This window comes from Vigna unguiculata, chromosome 7 (assembly GCF_004118075.2).
Source record: "Vigna unguiculata cultivar IT97K-499-35 chromosome 7, ASM411807v1, whole genome shotgun sequence".
Taxonomy (NCBI): domain Eukaryota; kingdom Viridiplantae; phylum Streptophyta; class Magnoliopsida; order Fabales; family Fabaceae; genus Vigna; species Vigna unguiculata.
Window position 1 is genome coordinate 6,992,323 of NC_040285.1, and position 13,868 is coordinate 7,006,190.

A 13,868-nucleotide genomic window follows, 5' to 3' on the forward strand; every position below is an offset into this window, starting at 1 on the left:
TGTTCCCTTCATCTATTCATCTGCAATGGTGTGTTGATCTTCTTTTCCAATAGAAAGTGTTGTGTTGTGTGTTGTTTCCATGGATTCTGTGCATGCTATCTCTTCAGCTTATAATGCATCTTCATTCACAACTGGTATCTACCTTCACCCTTTGCTTAGTTCTTTGGTTTAATATACTTTTATTTGTGTATTTGATCAATCTTTCATTAGAAATATTTTTCATATTTTGTTATCATTGGTAATTGTAGGTGGAAGTCTCTGGCATTCTAAACGTTCAACCAAGAACATTTACTATACAAGTATGTCTCACATAACCGCACATTTCTTTGGATAACCTTTTTAATGATATATTACAGTTTTTATATATGAAACAAAACTTATTCAGAATATATTACATCGACATTGTTTAAGGAGTTTTTCATATTTTTCTGCTTTTTAATATTTATAGTATTTTTTGTCAAAATAATAATGTCACTATTAAAAAACTCATATTTCTTGTCAATTTTGTTTTAAAATTTTTTTCGTAGAAAATATCTACAAATTTTGTTGTGAAAAAAAATTAACAAGAAATTACTATCAATTTTCTTGCAAAATATTTTGTATAAAACATTTTTCGCAACAAATTTTGTAAGAAATACTTGCAAATTTTATAATTTTGTAAGAAATGATTACCCACAAAGGAATTACCTGCCCATTAAAATTTTTAGAAAAAATGACAGAAAAATGTCTTTTCTTGCAATTTTTTTTAACAAATTTGCAAGAAAAATCTCATGTAATATGAGAATTTCTTATAGTGTATATTAATAATGCCATTGTAATATATAGCATGAGTGTTATGTGTTATTTTTCAAACAAGAAAAAAATACATGTTTGAATTAAAGTCTTTTAACTTAAAGTTTATATAAAATTTGTAACCTATAATTTGTTTGATTTTAGTGGAGAGAGAACGATAATGACATAAAATTAATAAAAGAAGTAGTATATAAATAGAAAAGGAAAAATATCATCTAAAATCTCGAAAGATTCAAGCAATACAAATATAATTTCCTTTACTTTATTATTACGTTATTATCTCTCTTTTTCACAAGTTCATATGCTTGGTGGAATGTATTAATAGATAGAATCACTTTAACTCTTTATGGGCTTTATACTAACTATTTTGTAGTTTTACTTTGCAAACATTCACATTTATATGATAATGGTATAGTAAGTATGTTTGAACCGGGTTTTTCTTCAAGGAACTTCTCAATAGTAAAAAGTAAACAAAATTAAATTAACTTTTTCAGTAGATGAAAGTTAGTTTATATACATGAATTAATTTTCTAAAACTTTCGCTAGATAAATGTTCAATTTTTAATTTTAATTTAACTTAATTTATAAAAATATTATTTTATTTCTTTCTCATATTTTTCTAAAAAGTCTATTTGGATAAAGTAAACTTCGTCAAATTATAAACTTTGAATGATTTTTTTAGAATTGATTTTTTCTGCACTTTTATATGTGTGAGAAAAGTTTAAATTATTCACTAGTCAGAAATGTATTTTGAAGTACTCAATTCAAAATTTAAAAATGTATTTTAAATTACAAATTTATATTTTTTAGATTCAAAAATATATTTTGAATTGATGCATAGCACATTACATAATTTAAAAACTATTATACATACGTCCAGATTATTTTACATTTGTAGATCTCAAAGTGTATCGTACGTTGTGCCATTCTTAATACATTTTCAAATAGTTAAACTTAAAATATGACTCATAAGGCATTTGGACTTTTCTAACAGCGACGAAGATGCATGAATAGGATAAATTAAAGTGTGAGTTTTTATATATGATACACTTATAAAGTAATTTTCTTTAACGTACTCCGTGCTCTTCGTCAACCTGTGTGGGACCTTGAGGGAGGTGTGTGTCTTAGTTGAAAGGATACAAATATACTTTTCACTAAAAAATTAAATTAAATTTAAAATAATTTACATTGCTTAATTACAATAATAAAATAAAAAGCTGAAATACTAATTCAATGTCAATTAATATACTAAAGTTGAAAATAATTTAAATGTGAATAAAATTCTATATCAGAAAAAATAATAGTTAAATATCCTATAAGGTAAACAAATTTATAAATAAAATTTTTTAAGATTTTGAGATAAGAGTATAATGCGGCTGACCTAGCCTGTTTAGGTTCGTCCCGCACTTGGCGTAGATTGGGCTGGCTTGTCCCGTATTTTTAACGCGGGTTGAAAATTCTGGCTTGTCCCGCGGGTCTATCCACTTTTTCTTTTTAAATCTTATAATAAAGTTTTAAAGCTCAACAAATTGAAAAGCTTTAACAAGTTCACAAAATTAAACAAGGACTTTGGAAAGTTTGATTAAATTAATAATTCAACATTTTCATCATAGTCATATTTGCATTTTAACATATACGATGCATTATTCAAATTTTAGTCCATTCAAAAGTACATAATACTTGTATTTTCAATTATACAAAAATTTGAAACGTTCATACATAGGTTCAGAAGGGAAGTAACTGATATATACAAATCCAAGTTTTTTTATGTGGGTCATAGGCCGGCCCGCACAGGATGTGGGTTAGGCTTCTGCGAACCAATGGACTCAATTTCTTGGCCCATCCCGCATTCTTTTGGCAGGCCAATTCGCGGGAACAATCCCATATTGTCACACCTAATTAGTAGTGTTAATTTTTTATATAAATTGAACTTAATGTCACATGTATTTAGTTTAATTTAATAATCTCATCACTTAATTATATGTTTTAGAAAAATTAAGTTCTGTTTTTTATTCTTTTAATGTTTTAACTGAGAAAAGTACTTTGGTGTTCTCTTATTTCAATGTTAAAATTGACTATGCATTTATATTGATCTTTTTTATTAACTTAACCAAAATAAATATATAATGTATAATTTTATTTATTTATTACCACTAATACTTGATCAAACATTTGGTGCTTATTAGGTTGTTGTGACTCAAAAGCTTCTCAATACAAAAGAAAAACTCAAATAGAATACAATCCTTTGATGTTCAAACAATCAAGATTGAAGAATCATTACAAATGGATTGAAGGAGAGTCTACGAATGAAGAATGCAACAAAAAATATGTTGGAAAAGCCATCTCAAGGCCATATTCTGATTCTGAAACAGAAGATTCAAATTCCAATAACTTTTTTGTCTCTATAAAAAAGTTTATGGTTGCTTTCTACTGGTTTTGCTATCCTTACACCGTGATTGGTCGGGTAAGTTCAATTTTTTTTCTAATATGAAACTTTTTTTTTTTTTGTGTATAACTATGATGTCATTAATGTTCTAAATGAGACATTTTTTTATCTTTGTTGGTCAGACATTAAGCACGGTTTCTGCATCTCTCTTCGCAGTGGAGAAGCTATCAGATATTTCTCCATTGTTTTTTATTGGCTTGTTACAGGTTATATTCTATGTATAAACTACTTCTCTGCCACTTATAAACTACGCTTTAACTTCATTAACAACTTTTGAGTTCTGGAAATGTTTCAGGCTTTGGTACCTCACATTTTTATGGATATCTATATTAATGGTGTGAATCAGTTATTTGACCTTGAAATAGACAAGGTATGAAACTTTCTACTACGAATAAATATGTCTTCATCAATCATAAATTACTTTGTCTATGTCTTTTTCCGTTAAACATACATTTCTAACAGAACTTTTTAAGTTACGTTTTTGTCTCTTAACTTTCAATATGTTTTGGAATTAGTCCATTTCAAAATTTTGGACCAATTTAGTTTTTTATCTTTTGAAATACGTGAATTTAGTCCTTTTAATTAAATTTTGTTAAATTTATTTGATATTTCAAGCGCATTTTATAATAATTGATTTAACATTAAAGTAAAAATGTGTCAAGTAGTATAAACAACTCAAATACAATCATGAAAAAAGGGCATTCACTTATTACAGAGATGGTTTTAATTAAATTTTGTTAAATTTATTTGATATTTCAAGCGCGTTTTATAATAGTTGATTTAACATCAAAGTAAAAATGTGCCAAATAGTATAAACAACTCAAATACAATCATGAAATGTGTACAAAAAATCAAATAAACTTACTAAAATTTGATTAAAATGATTAAATCCACGTGTTTCGAAAGATGAAAGAGTAAATTAGTCTAAAATTTCAAAATGGACTAATTCCAAAATTCATTGAAAGTTAAGGAATCAAAAACATATTTAATCCTAAAATAATTATTCAAAAGAAAACCATAGAATTTTTATAAATTACCAGAAAATTTTTAAACAGGTTAAATTTAAAACTTCTCCAAAAGTTACTAGTTTGTTGTGTCTTTTTATTGCAGATAAACAAACCCTATCTTCCATTGGCTTCTGGGCAGATATCCTTCACAACTGGTGTCATTATTGTTGCATCAAGTTTAACTCTGGTGCCATATATATTCTTTCTATTTACACTAATTTTATTTTTTTTAGAATATCTTTGTTGACAAAGTATAAGGAGGCTTTTTTCAATTATCTTTTACAGAGTTTTGGGCTTGCATGGATTATAGGTTCTTGGCCATTGATTTGGAGCATTGTATCGTGCTTTCTACTTTGGACTGCTTATTCAATCAATGTGAGTTCTCTTCTATTCTATTAGATTGCATATAAAAGATAAAAAATTATTATTTTTAGTTCCTAAATATATTAGTAAGATGGAAAGAAAAAAAATTTATTTTTTCTAGTTCATAAATATTATCATAGACTACTAAACAATTTAAGATGACCTATTTAAATTCCCATTTACAATGTTTAGATGGTGATAGCACTGATTTGAAACTTTTCAGGTGCCCCTCTTGAGATGGAAAAGCCATCCATTACTTGCTGCAATGACCATTTTTGCTACTTGGACATTCATATTTCCAATCACATTTTTCGCTCACATGCAGGTACATTATACTTAATATAAATTCAATCATGAAAAATCATCGGGAAAAACACATCAGAACATTATGGTTTTTATCATTATGGTTTTTATCTCTAAAAATCATTCTATTAACAAATAAATAAGATTAACACAAATAACATAAACACCACAAAATAATCATTATGTATAAATTTTACAAACTACAGAAAACACTCTCAGAGCAATAATTTAGTTACATCTCATAACATTCTATTACAAGAGAATAAGAAAAGTTAAACATTAACCCAGTATTTTTGATTTGGGACAAGAAATACCATGAACTTAAAATTTATTATATAATTACTAACACTCACTCCTAAGTTATCCTAATTGATAAGAAAATTTTCAAGACATGTTATTTTCATCAATTCAACAATTAGGTTATAAATATGTACAAATAAACAAATCCTTGTAAGGTTTTTGGTTAGTTTGGTTCGCTCTAGAGTGAATAGTTACCTATAAGTAACAAATTCAAAAGATAAGTAACAAACATTAATTAGAAAATAAATAGTATCATTGCTAATAAGAAATGTTATTAATTAAGCCTATTAATTAAAGTAAGAAAGATGAAGGAAAGCTAAATAAGTTTTTTCATTGTGTGTTTATGTAACAATGTCCAGAGCTTTGTGTTGAAGAGGGCTACAATGTTTCCAAAATCAATGATTTTTGCTGTTGTGTTCATGGGCTTCTACTCTTTAGGTATCGCATTGTTCAAGGTAAAAACACTCTAGTTTCTCAAAACACACATTGTTTTCGACATCAAGCTTTTATATGTACCAATTATAAAACCTTTTATTGGATTCCACAGGATATACCTGATATCGACGGGGACAAAACATTTGGTATCCAATCTTTTTCAGCACGTTTCGGTCAAAAACGGGTATGTTTTTCTAATAAAAACATCTTAGTTAAATTGGTAGTTACCTTTTATTTTCCTTTGGTTGTTTCTAACTAATGTTTGCAGGTATTCTGGATTTGTGTTTCCCTTTTTGAAATGGCTTTCGGAGTTGCCGTCGTTGCGGCACTAACATCTTCTTCTCCTTTGATTAAAATTGTCACGGTAATATGCTTGTTACACCTATAAGTTTGAATTATACTTAGTAATATATATACACAAGTGAATGGTTCTGGCTATAAGTTGAAAATTGATGAAAAAAAATACACAACTTTTTTCTCCCTATTACAATTTCATAATCTTGGGAGTAATATGTGTTGAAATTTATATAGGGTTTGGGACATGGTGTTCTGGGTTGGATTCTCTGGTATCAAGCAAAATCTGTAGATTTGAGTAGCAAAGCTTCCATTGGATCCTTCTATATGTTGGTCTGGAAGGTAATACTTTTATATTCTTTTTACCAATTAAGGACTTAAATATATATATTATATATTGATGTCTTTTATCTTTTTGCAGTTACTGTACGTAGCATACTTTCTCTTGCCCTTAATCAGATAAAGACAACGAAGATTTGTTTGCATTTCAAAATTATTGAAATGGTTAGTACAGATATATGTGCTCACCGAATATGATTAGTTTTATGAAGACTTATGTATTCTAGAATGACAAAATCATTCTTTTACAATATTCCATTATATTTTTCCTTATAAAATCCAATTTAATTCTTCCAATATTGTTAGCATAAAAAAGACTTGGATCCAATTGGATGGATTATATATTAAAACTTATCTATTAAAATTTATTGGCCCGGATCATCTTTAATTGTTCTTTTCATTAACAATATTAGTACCATTGATAATTTTATGGTACTATAACATATATTTGAATATAAAATTTGTAATTAAATTAATTAAAGCACTTTAATTATTTTTGAGACACTTCAATTGTATTTAGCAATTCATAATTAATTTTACTCAAATCTAATTGTAAACAGAGACATTATCCTTTGGTCAAACCATAAGTGGCACCACGAAGAGTTAAAGAAAAAGGATAAAAAGAAACTTATACGTTCGCAATGCATCAATTTACTAAGAATTCATGAAAGGAATGAAAATTGAAAAATGTTATTCTATGTTCATTGTTTCCTTATGTCTTTTTATGCAATCTACTAGCATAGTAGAGGATATACCAGCATTTGACCACGAATATATATAGAGAATATTTTAAAAATAAAATTATTTAAATTTTAAAATTACCATATATTTTATTAGAGAGATTATGGATGAATTGAATTAATTATCATATCTGATTTAAGGAAATTTTTTAGAAAAGAACACAACAACAGCAAACTACTACCAATTGAGCATAAATGATTTTTCCAAATTTATAAGAATTTACGAAGAGCAACGATAATAAAAAATTGGCAGCAATAATCATTAAAGAGAAGATTAATAATTTTTAACGTACCTATTAGAAGTAAAACCCACACGGCCACAAGAAATCATATATAATTTTATTGAGACATTTTAGTATTAGTATTAGAAGTCACATGTCGACTAATTTTATAATATATAAATGTAATGCAAATTTTATCTTACATTGATTTGTAAAATTAAATTAAACTTTAATTTTATTTTCTAAGATGACATCAAAATCATAGTTAAAAAAATTCTAAATTTAGACACGAGATATATATCACATCGGCGTAATAAAACTCCACTTTCTAACAAATATGTTCAAGCCAGGTAAATTAGTGAACAGCTTCAAGTGCAAACTTCCTTAAGTAATTCACGTGGACAACTTTAGCTTAAACAACCAAGTGCTTTCACTTTCATATCGGGTTCGAGTACAAAACTAGTCACGTTAATAACTAGACCGAATGCACACTGTATAAAAATTCACAACACCTTAAAATTATCCAAGTTGGACTTCATCTCTCAAGTAAGTTGTGCAAACAATTAACAACACCTAACACCACAAGTCCGTACCTCTATAATTTGTATGGCATTTTTAAAATTAAACTTCAACTTTAAAAAAACTTCAAAAATTATGGTCTTACATTCAAATTAAAGATAATTCAATCAAGATTAAAATAAAAATGAATCAACTTAATTTGATAAATATAAACCCAACAGGTAAAATTCATTTTTACACTTTATAACTAAAAATAAGGATGGGCAAAAGATCAAAATTTTGAGATCCTTAATTTATAATCATCTACATTCATATTGTTTTAAGTCCATTTAAATAAATTTATCCCAAATCTAAATCATTATTTTTGAATTTTAAATCCAATCCACTTAAATGAATTTGGATTGAATATTTTTTTTTTTTAATTTGAAATCAAAATCTTAATCCACTTAATTGGATTTGGATTGCATTTAAATTGGATAATTTTTTGGATTTTGAAAATACAAAAACAAGATGCGTCTAAGTCAAGCCAAGGCGGTCAAGGACCAGGCCAAAGATTGGCACAAGTCGGCCCCGACTAAAGCTTAATTCAGTTAACTTTGGTTGACAGTAAAACCAAGTCGTCCTTGACCAAAGATCAACTCAACTTCGACTCCTATCAAAGATCGGCATAAGTTAGTCTCGATTGAAGTTCAACAATAGTTAGTCTCGGTCAACAATGGCCAAAGACCACCCTGTTCAAAGGTCGACCCGAGTCAATCATGACCAAAGTTAGCCCGCCTTGGCCCTAGTTGAAGATTTGGTCGATTCAGCACTAGTAGAGTCAGTCAGGTCCAAAGATTAGCCAAGTAAGCCCTAATTAAAGATCAACTTAAGTCGATCCTGATTGGAGGTCGACCTGAGTTAGTCCAAAACAAAGGTCGACCCACATCAGCTCCAGTTGAAAGTCGAGTTGAACTAATTCGGACGGAGTCGATCCCAACCGAGTCGGCTCGGGTTGAAGGTTGGTCGAGTTGATCCTTATCGAAAGTCAATTGGAGTCCAACCGAGTCGAATTAGCAATATTAAATAATTTGCCTAAAAAAAGGTCGATTGAGTTGGCCTGGTCAACCAAGTCGACCTAAACGAAAATCGACTGAGTTGACCTGATCGACGATGCTTGACCAAGTCGACCCAACCGAAGATCAGCTGAGTAGGCTCGATCAAAGGTTGACTGAGTTGTCTTGGTTAAAGGTCGACCGAGTCGGCCTAGGTCGAAGGTCAACTTAAATCAACTTGAGTTGATCTAGGCCAAAGGTTTGCTAGAGTTGGCCTAGGTCAAAGGTTGACCGAGTCGACCCAGGTCTAAGGTCGCCTGATTTAGCCTCGACCAAAAGTGGGTCAAAGTTCCATTGAGTCAGCTCAACCTAAGATTAGTCAAGTCGACCTGAGTGAAGATTGGTTGAGTCTGCCTAGCCTAAGGTCAACCGAGTTCACTTGACTGAGTCGAGCTAGCCTTAGTCGACTCAAGTCAACCTTGATCGAAGGTTCATCGGAGTCGCCTCCGGTCGATGGTTGGCTATGTTTGTCCGAGTTGAAAGTTTGCCAGAGTTGGATCTAATCGAATGAGTGATGACTAAAGGTCGACCTATGTTAATTCTAACCAAAGGTCAAGTTGAGTTGGCATAGCCCATATCTAATTGAATTATAGTTAGGTATATTAGATCAATCTCACTAAATTTAATTTTATTGACAAAGTGGATTCAATCTAATTTTAATCTAATTTAAATTAAATTAAAAAAATTCAAATTTAGTTTATCTAGTTGAAATGAATATGAATTTTAATTAAAATCCATTTTAACTATATTTATTAAATTTAAATTATAGATCCAATTAATTTTATTAAATCCAAATTAATCTATTGACAAATTCAATCTATGTCTCCACCCATAGTTAATATAATACAATTTCTTAACCTTTTCTATTTTTCCTTTTTTGTGATGTTAAGGCGTAACAGCATTGTGTTTTTAGATAGCTTCCTTTCTGTTATTTTATTATGCAGAAAACGACTAATGCTTTTAGTGACTGAGTCTAAACGAAAAACTAAGTTATGCAATAATGTTAAAAATCTTCTTTAGTGCAAGGTTTTTAGAACTTTTGACAAGACAATAGAGAGAGTATTCCTTTATTTGTAAAATCTTTATGAAGTTCTTTCTTGCTAGCAATGAACAAAAATTGTTTATATCCTCTTTATTGAGGATTATTCCTGTATACAATCATACAAAGAACTCTTTTTGTTAGAGCCAGAAGTAACAATTAAATATTTGTAATTAGTTATTTATTAATGAAACTCTTTATTCTTTTATGAAAGAGAACTGAATATAAAAATCTAAGTATTTCGTTGTTTTATCCATTTGCAGCTATACTAAATTTTTCCTGCCTTTTACACGTTACTTGCGAAAATCTCCAAACCATTCACCATCGTCTTATAAACAAATTACGAAAATATTTTAAACTCTATTTAACCCCAACTTAAATGTTTTTTTCAATAGTAATGAATAATTTAACTTATTAATTACCTGTTTTCTTAAATACTATAACTTTTTTTTTTTTAACTTTATAGCACTAAAACCTATAAATAAAATATGATTTTATAAACCTTTTTAACACAAAAGTCTTAATTAAATATATCGTAATGCTTAGACAAATCTATTGAAACTCATTTTTTTAAAGAAAAGACCATATTTTATGAAACATTCTTCACCACCACCTATCATGAACCTTTTTTTTTTCTTCTTAAGTTTGACTGTTTCTGAAGTATTATTATACACATTTGTTTTTTTCTTCTGACCTGTTCTTTTAAACACTATAATGAGCACACTCACAGATTTTGGAATTAAACTGGGCCGGTCAGATCCAATTGAATTTCTGGAACAGGTCTAAGTAGATCAAACATCATTGTTGGACCGATTCAAAACTCAAAGTAGATAAAAGTTCTTGTTTTATATCTAAAACAAATTTTAATTAAATTAATATAAAATATTGTTTAAGAAGAAAAGTTTCAAATTCATTTAGTGCTATATATTTCTATTAAATTAATTACAAAATTAACTTAAATTATTTGACTAGTAAATAAAAATAACATATTTGTTTTAGATCTTCCAAACCATTAAACCACCTCTAATTAGTACTTATTTCTTAATGATTTTAAAAATTCATTACTCTTTAGTAATGAAAAAACTTATATTAGGATGCCTGCAATTGCTTTTTGTTTAATTATTTGGTTCACCTTTGTGTGATAAAGTGTGTGTATTTTGTAGATAAATAACATATTTAATGTTGTATATAAACCTCTATTCCTCTCATCTCTCTCTACAGAAAGTGCTAAGTTGTTTCCATGGATTCTGTGCATGCTATGTCTTCAGCTAATAATGCATCTTCATTCACAACTGGTAATATCTCTAACTTCACCCGTTACTTAGTTTTTTTAATTAATATACCTTGTTTTTTTAAAAAAAAAAAAAACCTAACTTTGGATATTTGATAAATTTTTCATTATAGACTGATATTTTGAATCATTGGTAATTGTAGGTGGAAATCTCTGGCGCTGTAAACGTTCAACCAAGAATATTTACTATACAAGTATGTCTCACATCCCCTTTTCTTTGGATAACCTCTATTAACACTACAGTTTTTATTATAAAGAAAACTTGTTTCGATAACATTTTTAAGGACTTTTCATTTTTTTTCTCCTTTTCAATATTTTGTAAAACAAACTATGTAATATTTTTTTAAATTAAAAATGTTATTGTAATATACCAAGAGTCAAACAACAAAAGATACATATTTGAATCAATGTTTAAATATTGATTTGGTTCTAATTTTCGTTAAGTATTTTTAATTTGATTCTAATAATATACTTTTTTTGTTTAATTTGTCGTAATATTCATCAAATTGTTCAATTTGATCTTTTTTGCTAACGTCATGTAAATAATTAATTGACAGTGAATAGTGACCTCCACGTGTTATTTCGAGATTTTTTTATTTAAAAAAAATGTTTACATGTCAAGTCAATATCTTGTCATGTGTCATAGTTAGTTTTTTATATTCAATTTGATTTTAATATTCATTATTTTTGTTCAATTCAATACCAATTTTTTTTTAAATTGAGCAATTTTGTCCCTCTTCATATTGAGATCAAATTTAATTTTTATATAAATGTTGCACTTCTATTTTTATTAAAATTCACATTTTTATAAAATATTTTTGGTTTAAAATTACATATAGTTTAAAATTAGAATGAAAACTTTAGAAATATGGAATAAAGCCATTGATTTTAAATTTTAAGATGTTAAAAATCACATAAAATATTAAAATCACATAAAAATGTCATACAATATTATATTAATCAATTATATTACTTTATTTGATTTTTAATAAAGTAAAAATTAAAATTAAAAAATTAAAACAGAAAAAAAAAACAAAAAAAAACACGCACACATGAAAATCACTTAAGCCCTTAATTTTTTTATATGTTTATTTTTATAATTATTATTTTTAAAATTAAATTTCAATAACTTTTGGAAATAAATTTAATAAAAAATCAATATTATACAACAGTATATAAATTATTTGTCATTCAAACTAAGATATAGTTTATAATCTAATTTTTATGTTGAAAATTTTTTATTTCTTATAAATTTTAGTTGTATAAAAATGAATATTTATGTGTACGTTATAAGTTAAAATACTATTTCTAAGGCAAATGTAAGACATCAATCAAGCATGTCATTTGATGTAGATATAAATTATGTAATGTGGGCTGGACGATGGACTTTTGGGCTTTTTCTAACAATTAAAAAAAGCAATTACTTTCTTTCTGCATCCCATCAAATTTCTTTCTCACTTCATCAAAATATTTTCAGAAAATGTTTTTCGAGAGAATGTTTGCTTTCTAAAAAGAATTCTGAATTTATTTATTATGTTTCAAAAAATAAATTCCAAAAATGATAGGTGCGTGCAGAAAGTAATTGCCATTACAAAATAAATAAGGCAGTTTCTTCCTCCATTATGATTACTTCTTCTTGCACTTATGTATATATTTCAAATGTTAAAATTGATTATGCATTTATATTGATATTTTTTATCAACTTAACCAAAATAAATATATAATGTATAATTTATTTATTTATTACCACTAATACTTGATCAAACATTTGGTGCTTAGGTTGTTGTGACTCAAAAGCTTCTCAATACAAAAGAAAAACTCAAATAGAATATAATCCTTTGATGTTCAAACAATCAAGATTGAACAATCATTACAAATGGATCGAAGGAGAGGCTACGTATGAAGAATGCAACAAAAAACATGTTGGGAAAGCCATCTCAAGACCATATTTTGATTCTGAACCACAACATTCTAATTCCAAAAACCTTTTGGTCTCAATAAAAAAATTTGTAGTTGCTCTCTACAGGTTTTGCTATCCTTACAGCGTGATTGCTCGAGTAAGTTCATTTTTTTTTCAAATACGAAACACTTTCTTTTTGTATATATAACGGTTAAATATATTTTTTGTCTTTAACTTTCAGTAAATTTTAGAATTAGTCTATTTTGGATCAATTTTGTCCTTTATCTTTCGAAATATGTGAATTTAGTCATTTTAATCAAATTTTGTTAAGTTTATTTGACATTTCAAACGCATTACATAATATTATTTAACTTAATATTAAAGTAAAAGTGTTTCAAGCAGTATCAACAACTCAAATATAATTCTGAAATGTTTTTGTCTCTAAATTTTGGTATGAAATTGAAATTCGCCAATATCTAAGTTTTTCATACATTTTGATATCCAAACTTTAAAAGTGAATGAATATATAGTTCTTTTAATTTAAGTATGTTAATTTTTTTTAACATGTTAAACGTATTTTCTGGTAAATATAGTAAAAGTATGTCAAACAATAAAAACAATTCAAATAACAGAATAAAACGCGCGTTTGACACGTGAAAACAAGCAATATACATAATTCGGATCAAATGACTGTATTAATTTATTTTTAAAATTTAAAGAAGTTTGGACATTGAATTCTAGATGAAAATTTAGTAACTTAATAAGTTATAAATGAGAGATTTTAT

General features: G+C 27.4%; 1 protein-coding gene across 1 annotated transcript; it reads left to right on the forward strand.

Annotated features, from left to right (window-relative positions):
* On the forward strand, positions 1 to 6,552 carry LOC114190504 (glycinol 4-dimethylallyltransferase-like). Its single transcript, XM_028079415.1, has 13 exons — positions 1 to 134; positions 249 to 299; positions 2,979 to 3,256; positions 3,361 to 3,444; positions 3,534 to 3,608; positions 4,349 to 4,432; positions 4,531 to 4,620; positions 4,832 to 4,933; positions 5,571 to 5,666; positions 5,759 to 5,830; positions 5,915 to 6,010; positions 6,178 to 6,282; positions 6,362 to 6,552. Exons 1-13 carry the CDS (start codon positions 80 to 82, stop codon positions 6,401 to 6,403), a joined length of 1,230 nt encoding a protein of 409 aa, XP_027935216.1. The 5' UTR covers positions 1 to 79; the 3' UTR covers positions 6,404 to 6,552.
* The last annotated feature ends 7,316 nt before the right edge of the window (positions 6,553 to 13,868 follow it).

Excerpts from the sequence above, each read along its gene's own strand:
- LOC114190504 (XM_028079415.1), top strand. The coding sequence starts at position 80 with ATGGATTCTGTGCATGCTATCTCTTCAGCTTATAATGCATCTTCATTC. Across the intron at positions 5,831-5,914 it reads CACGTTTCGGTCAAAAACGG|GTATTCTGGATTTGTGTTTC; the intron begins GTATGTTTTTCT and ends TAATGTTTGCAG. Across the intron at positions 6,283-6,361 it reads TCTATATGTTGGTCTGGAAG|TTACTGTACGTAGCATACTT; the intron begins GTAATACTTTTA and ends ATCTTTTTGCAG.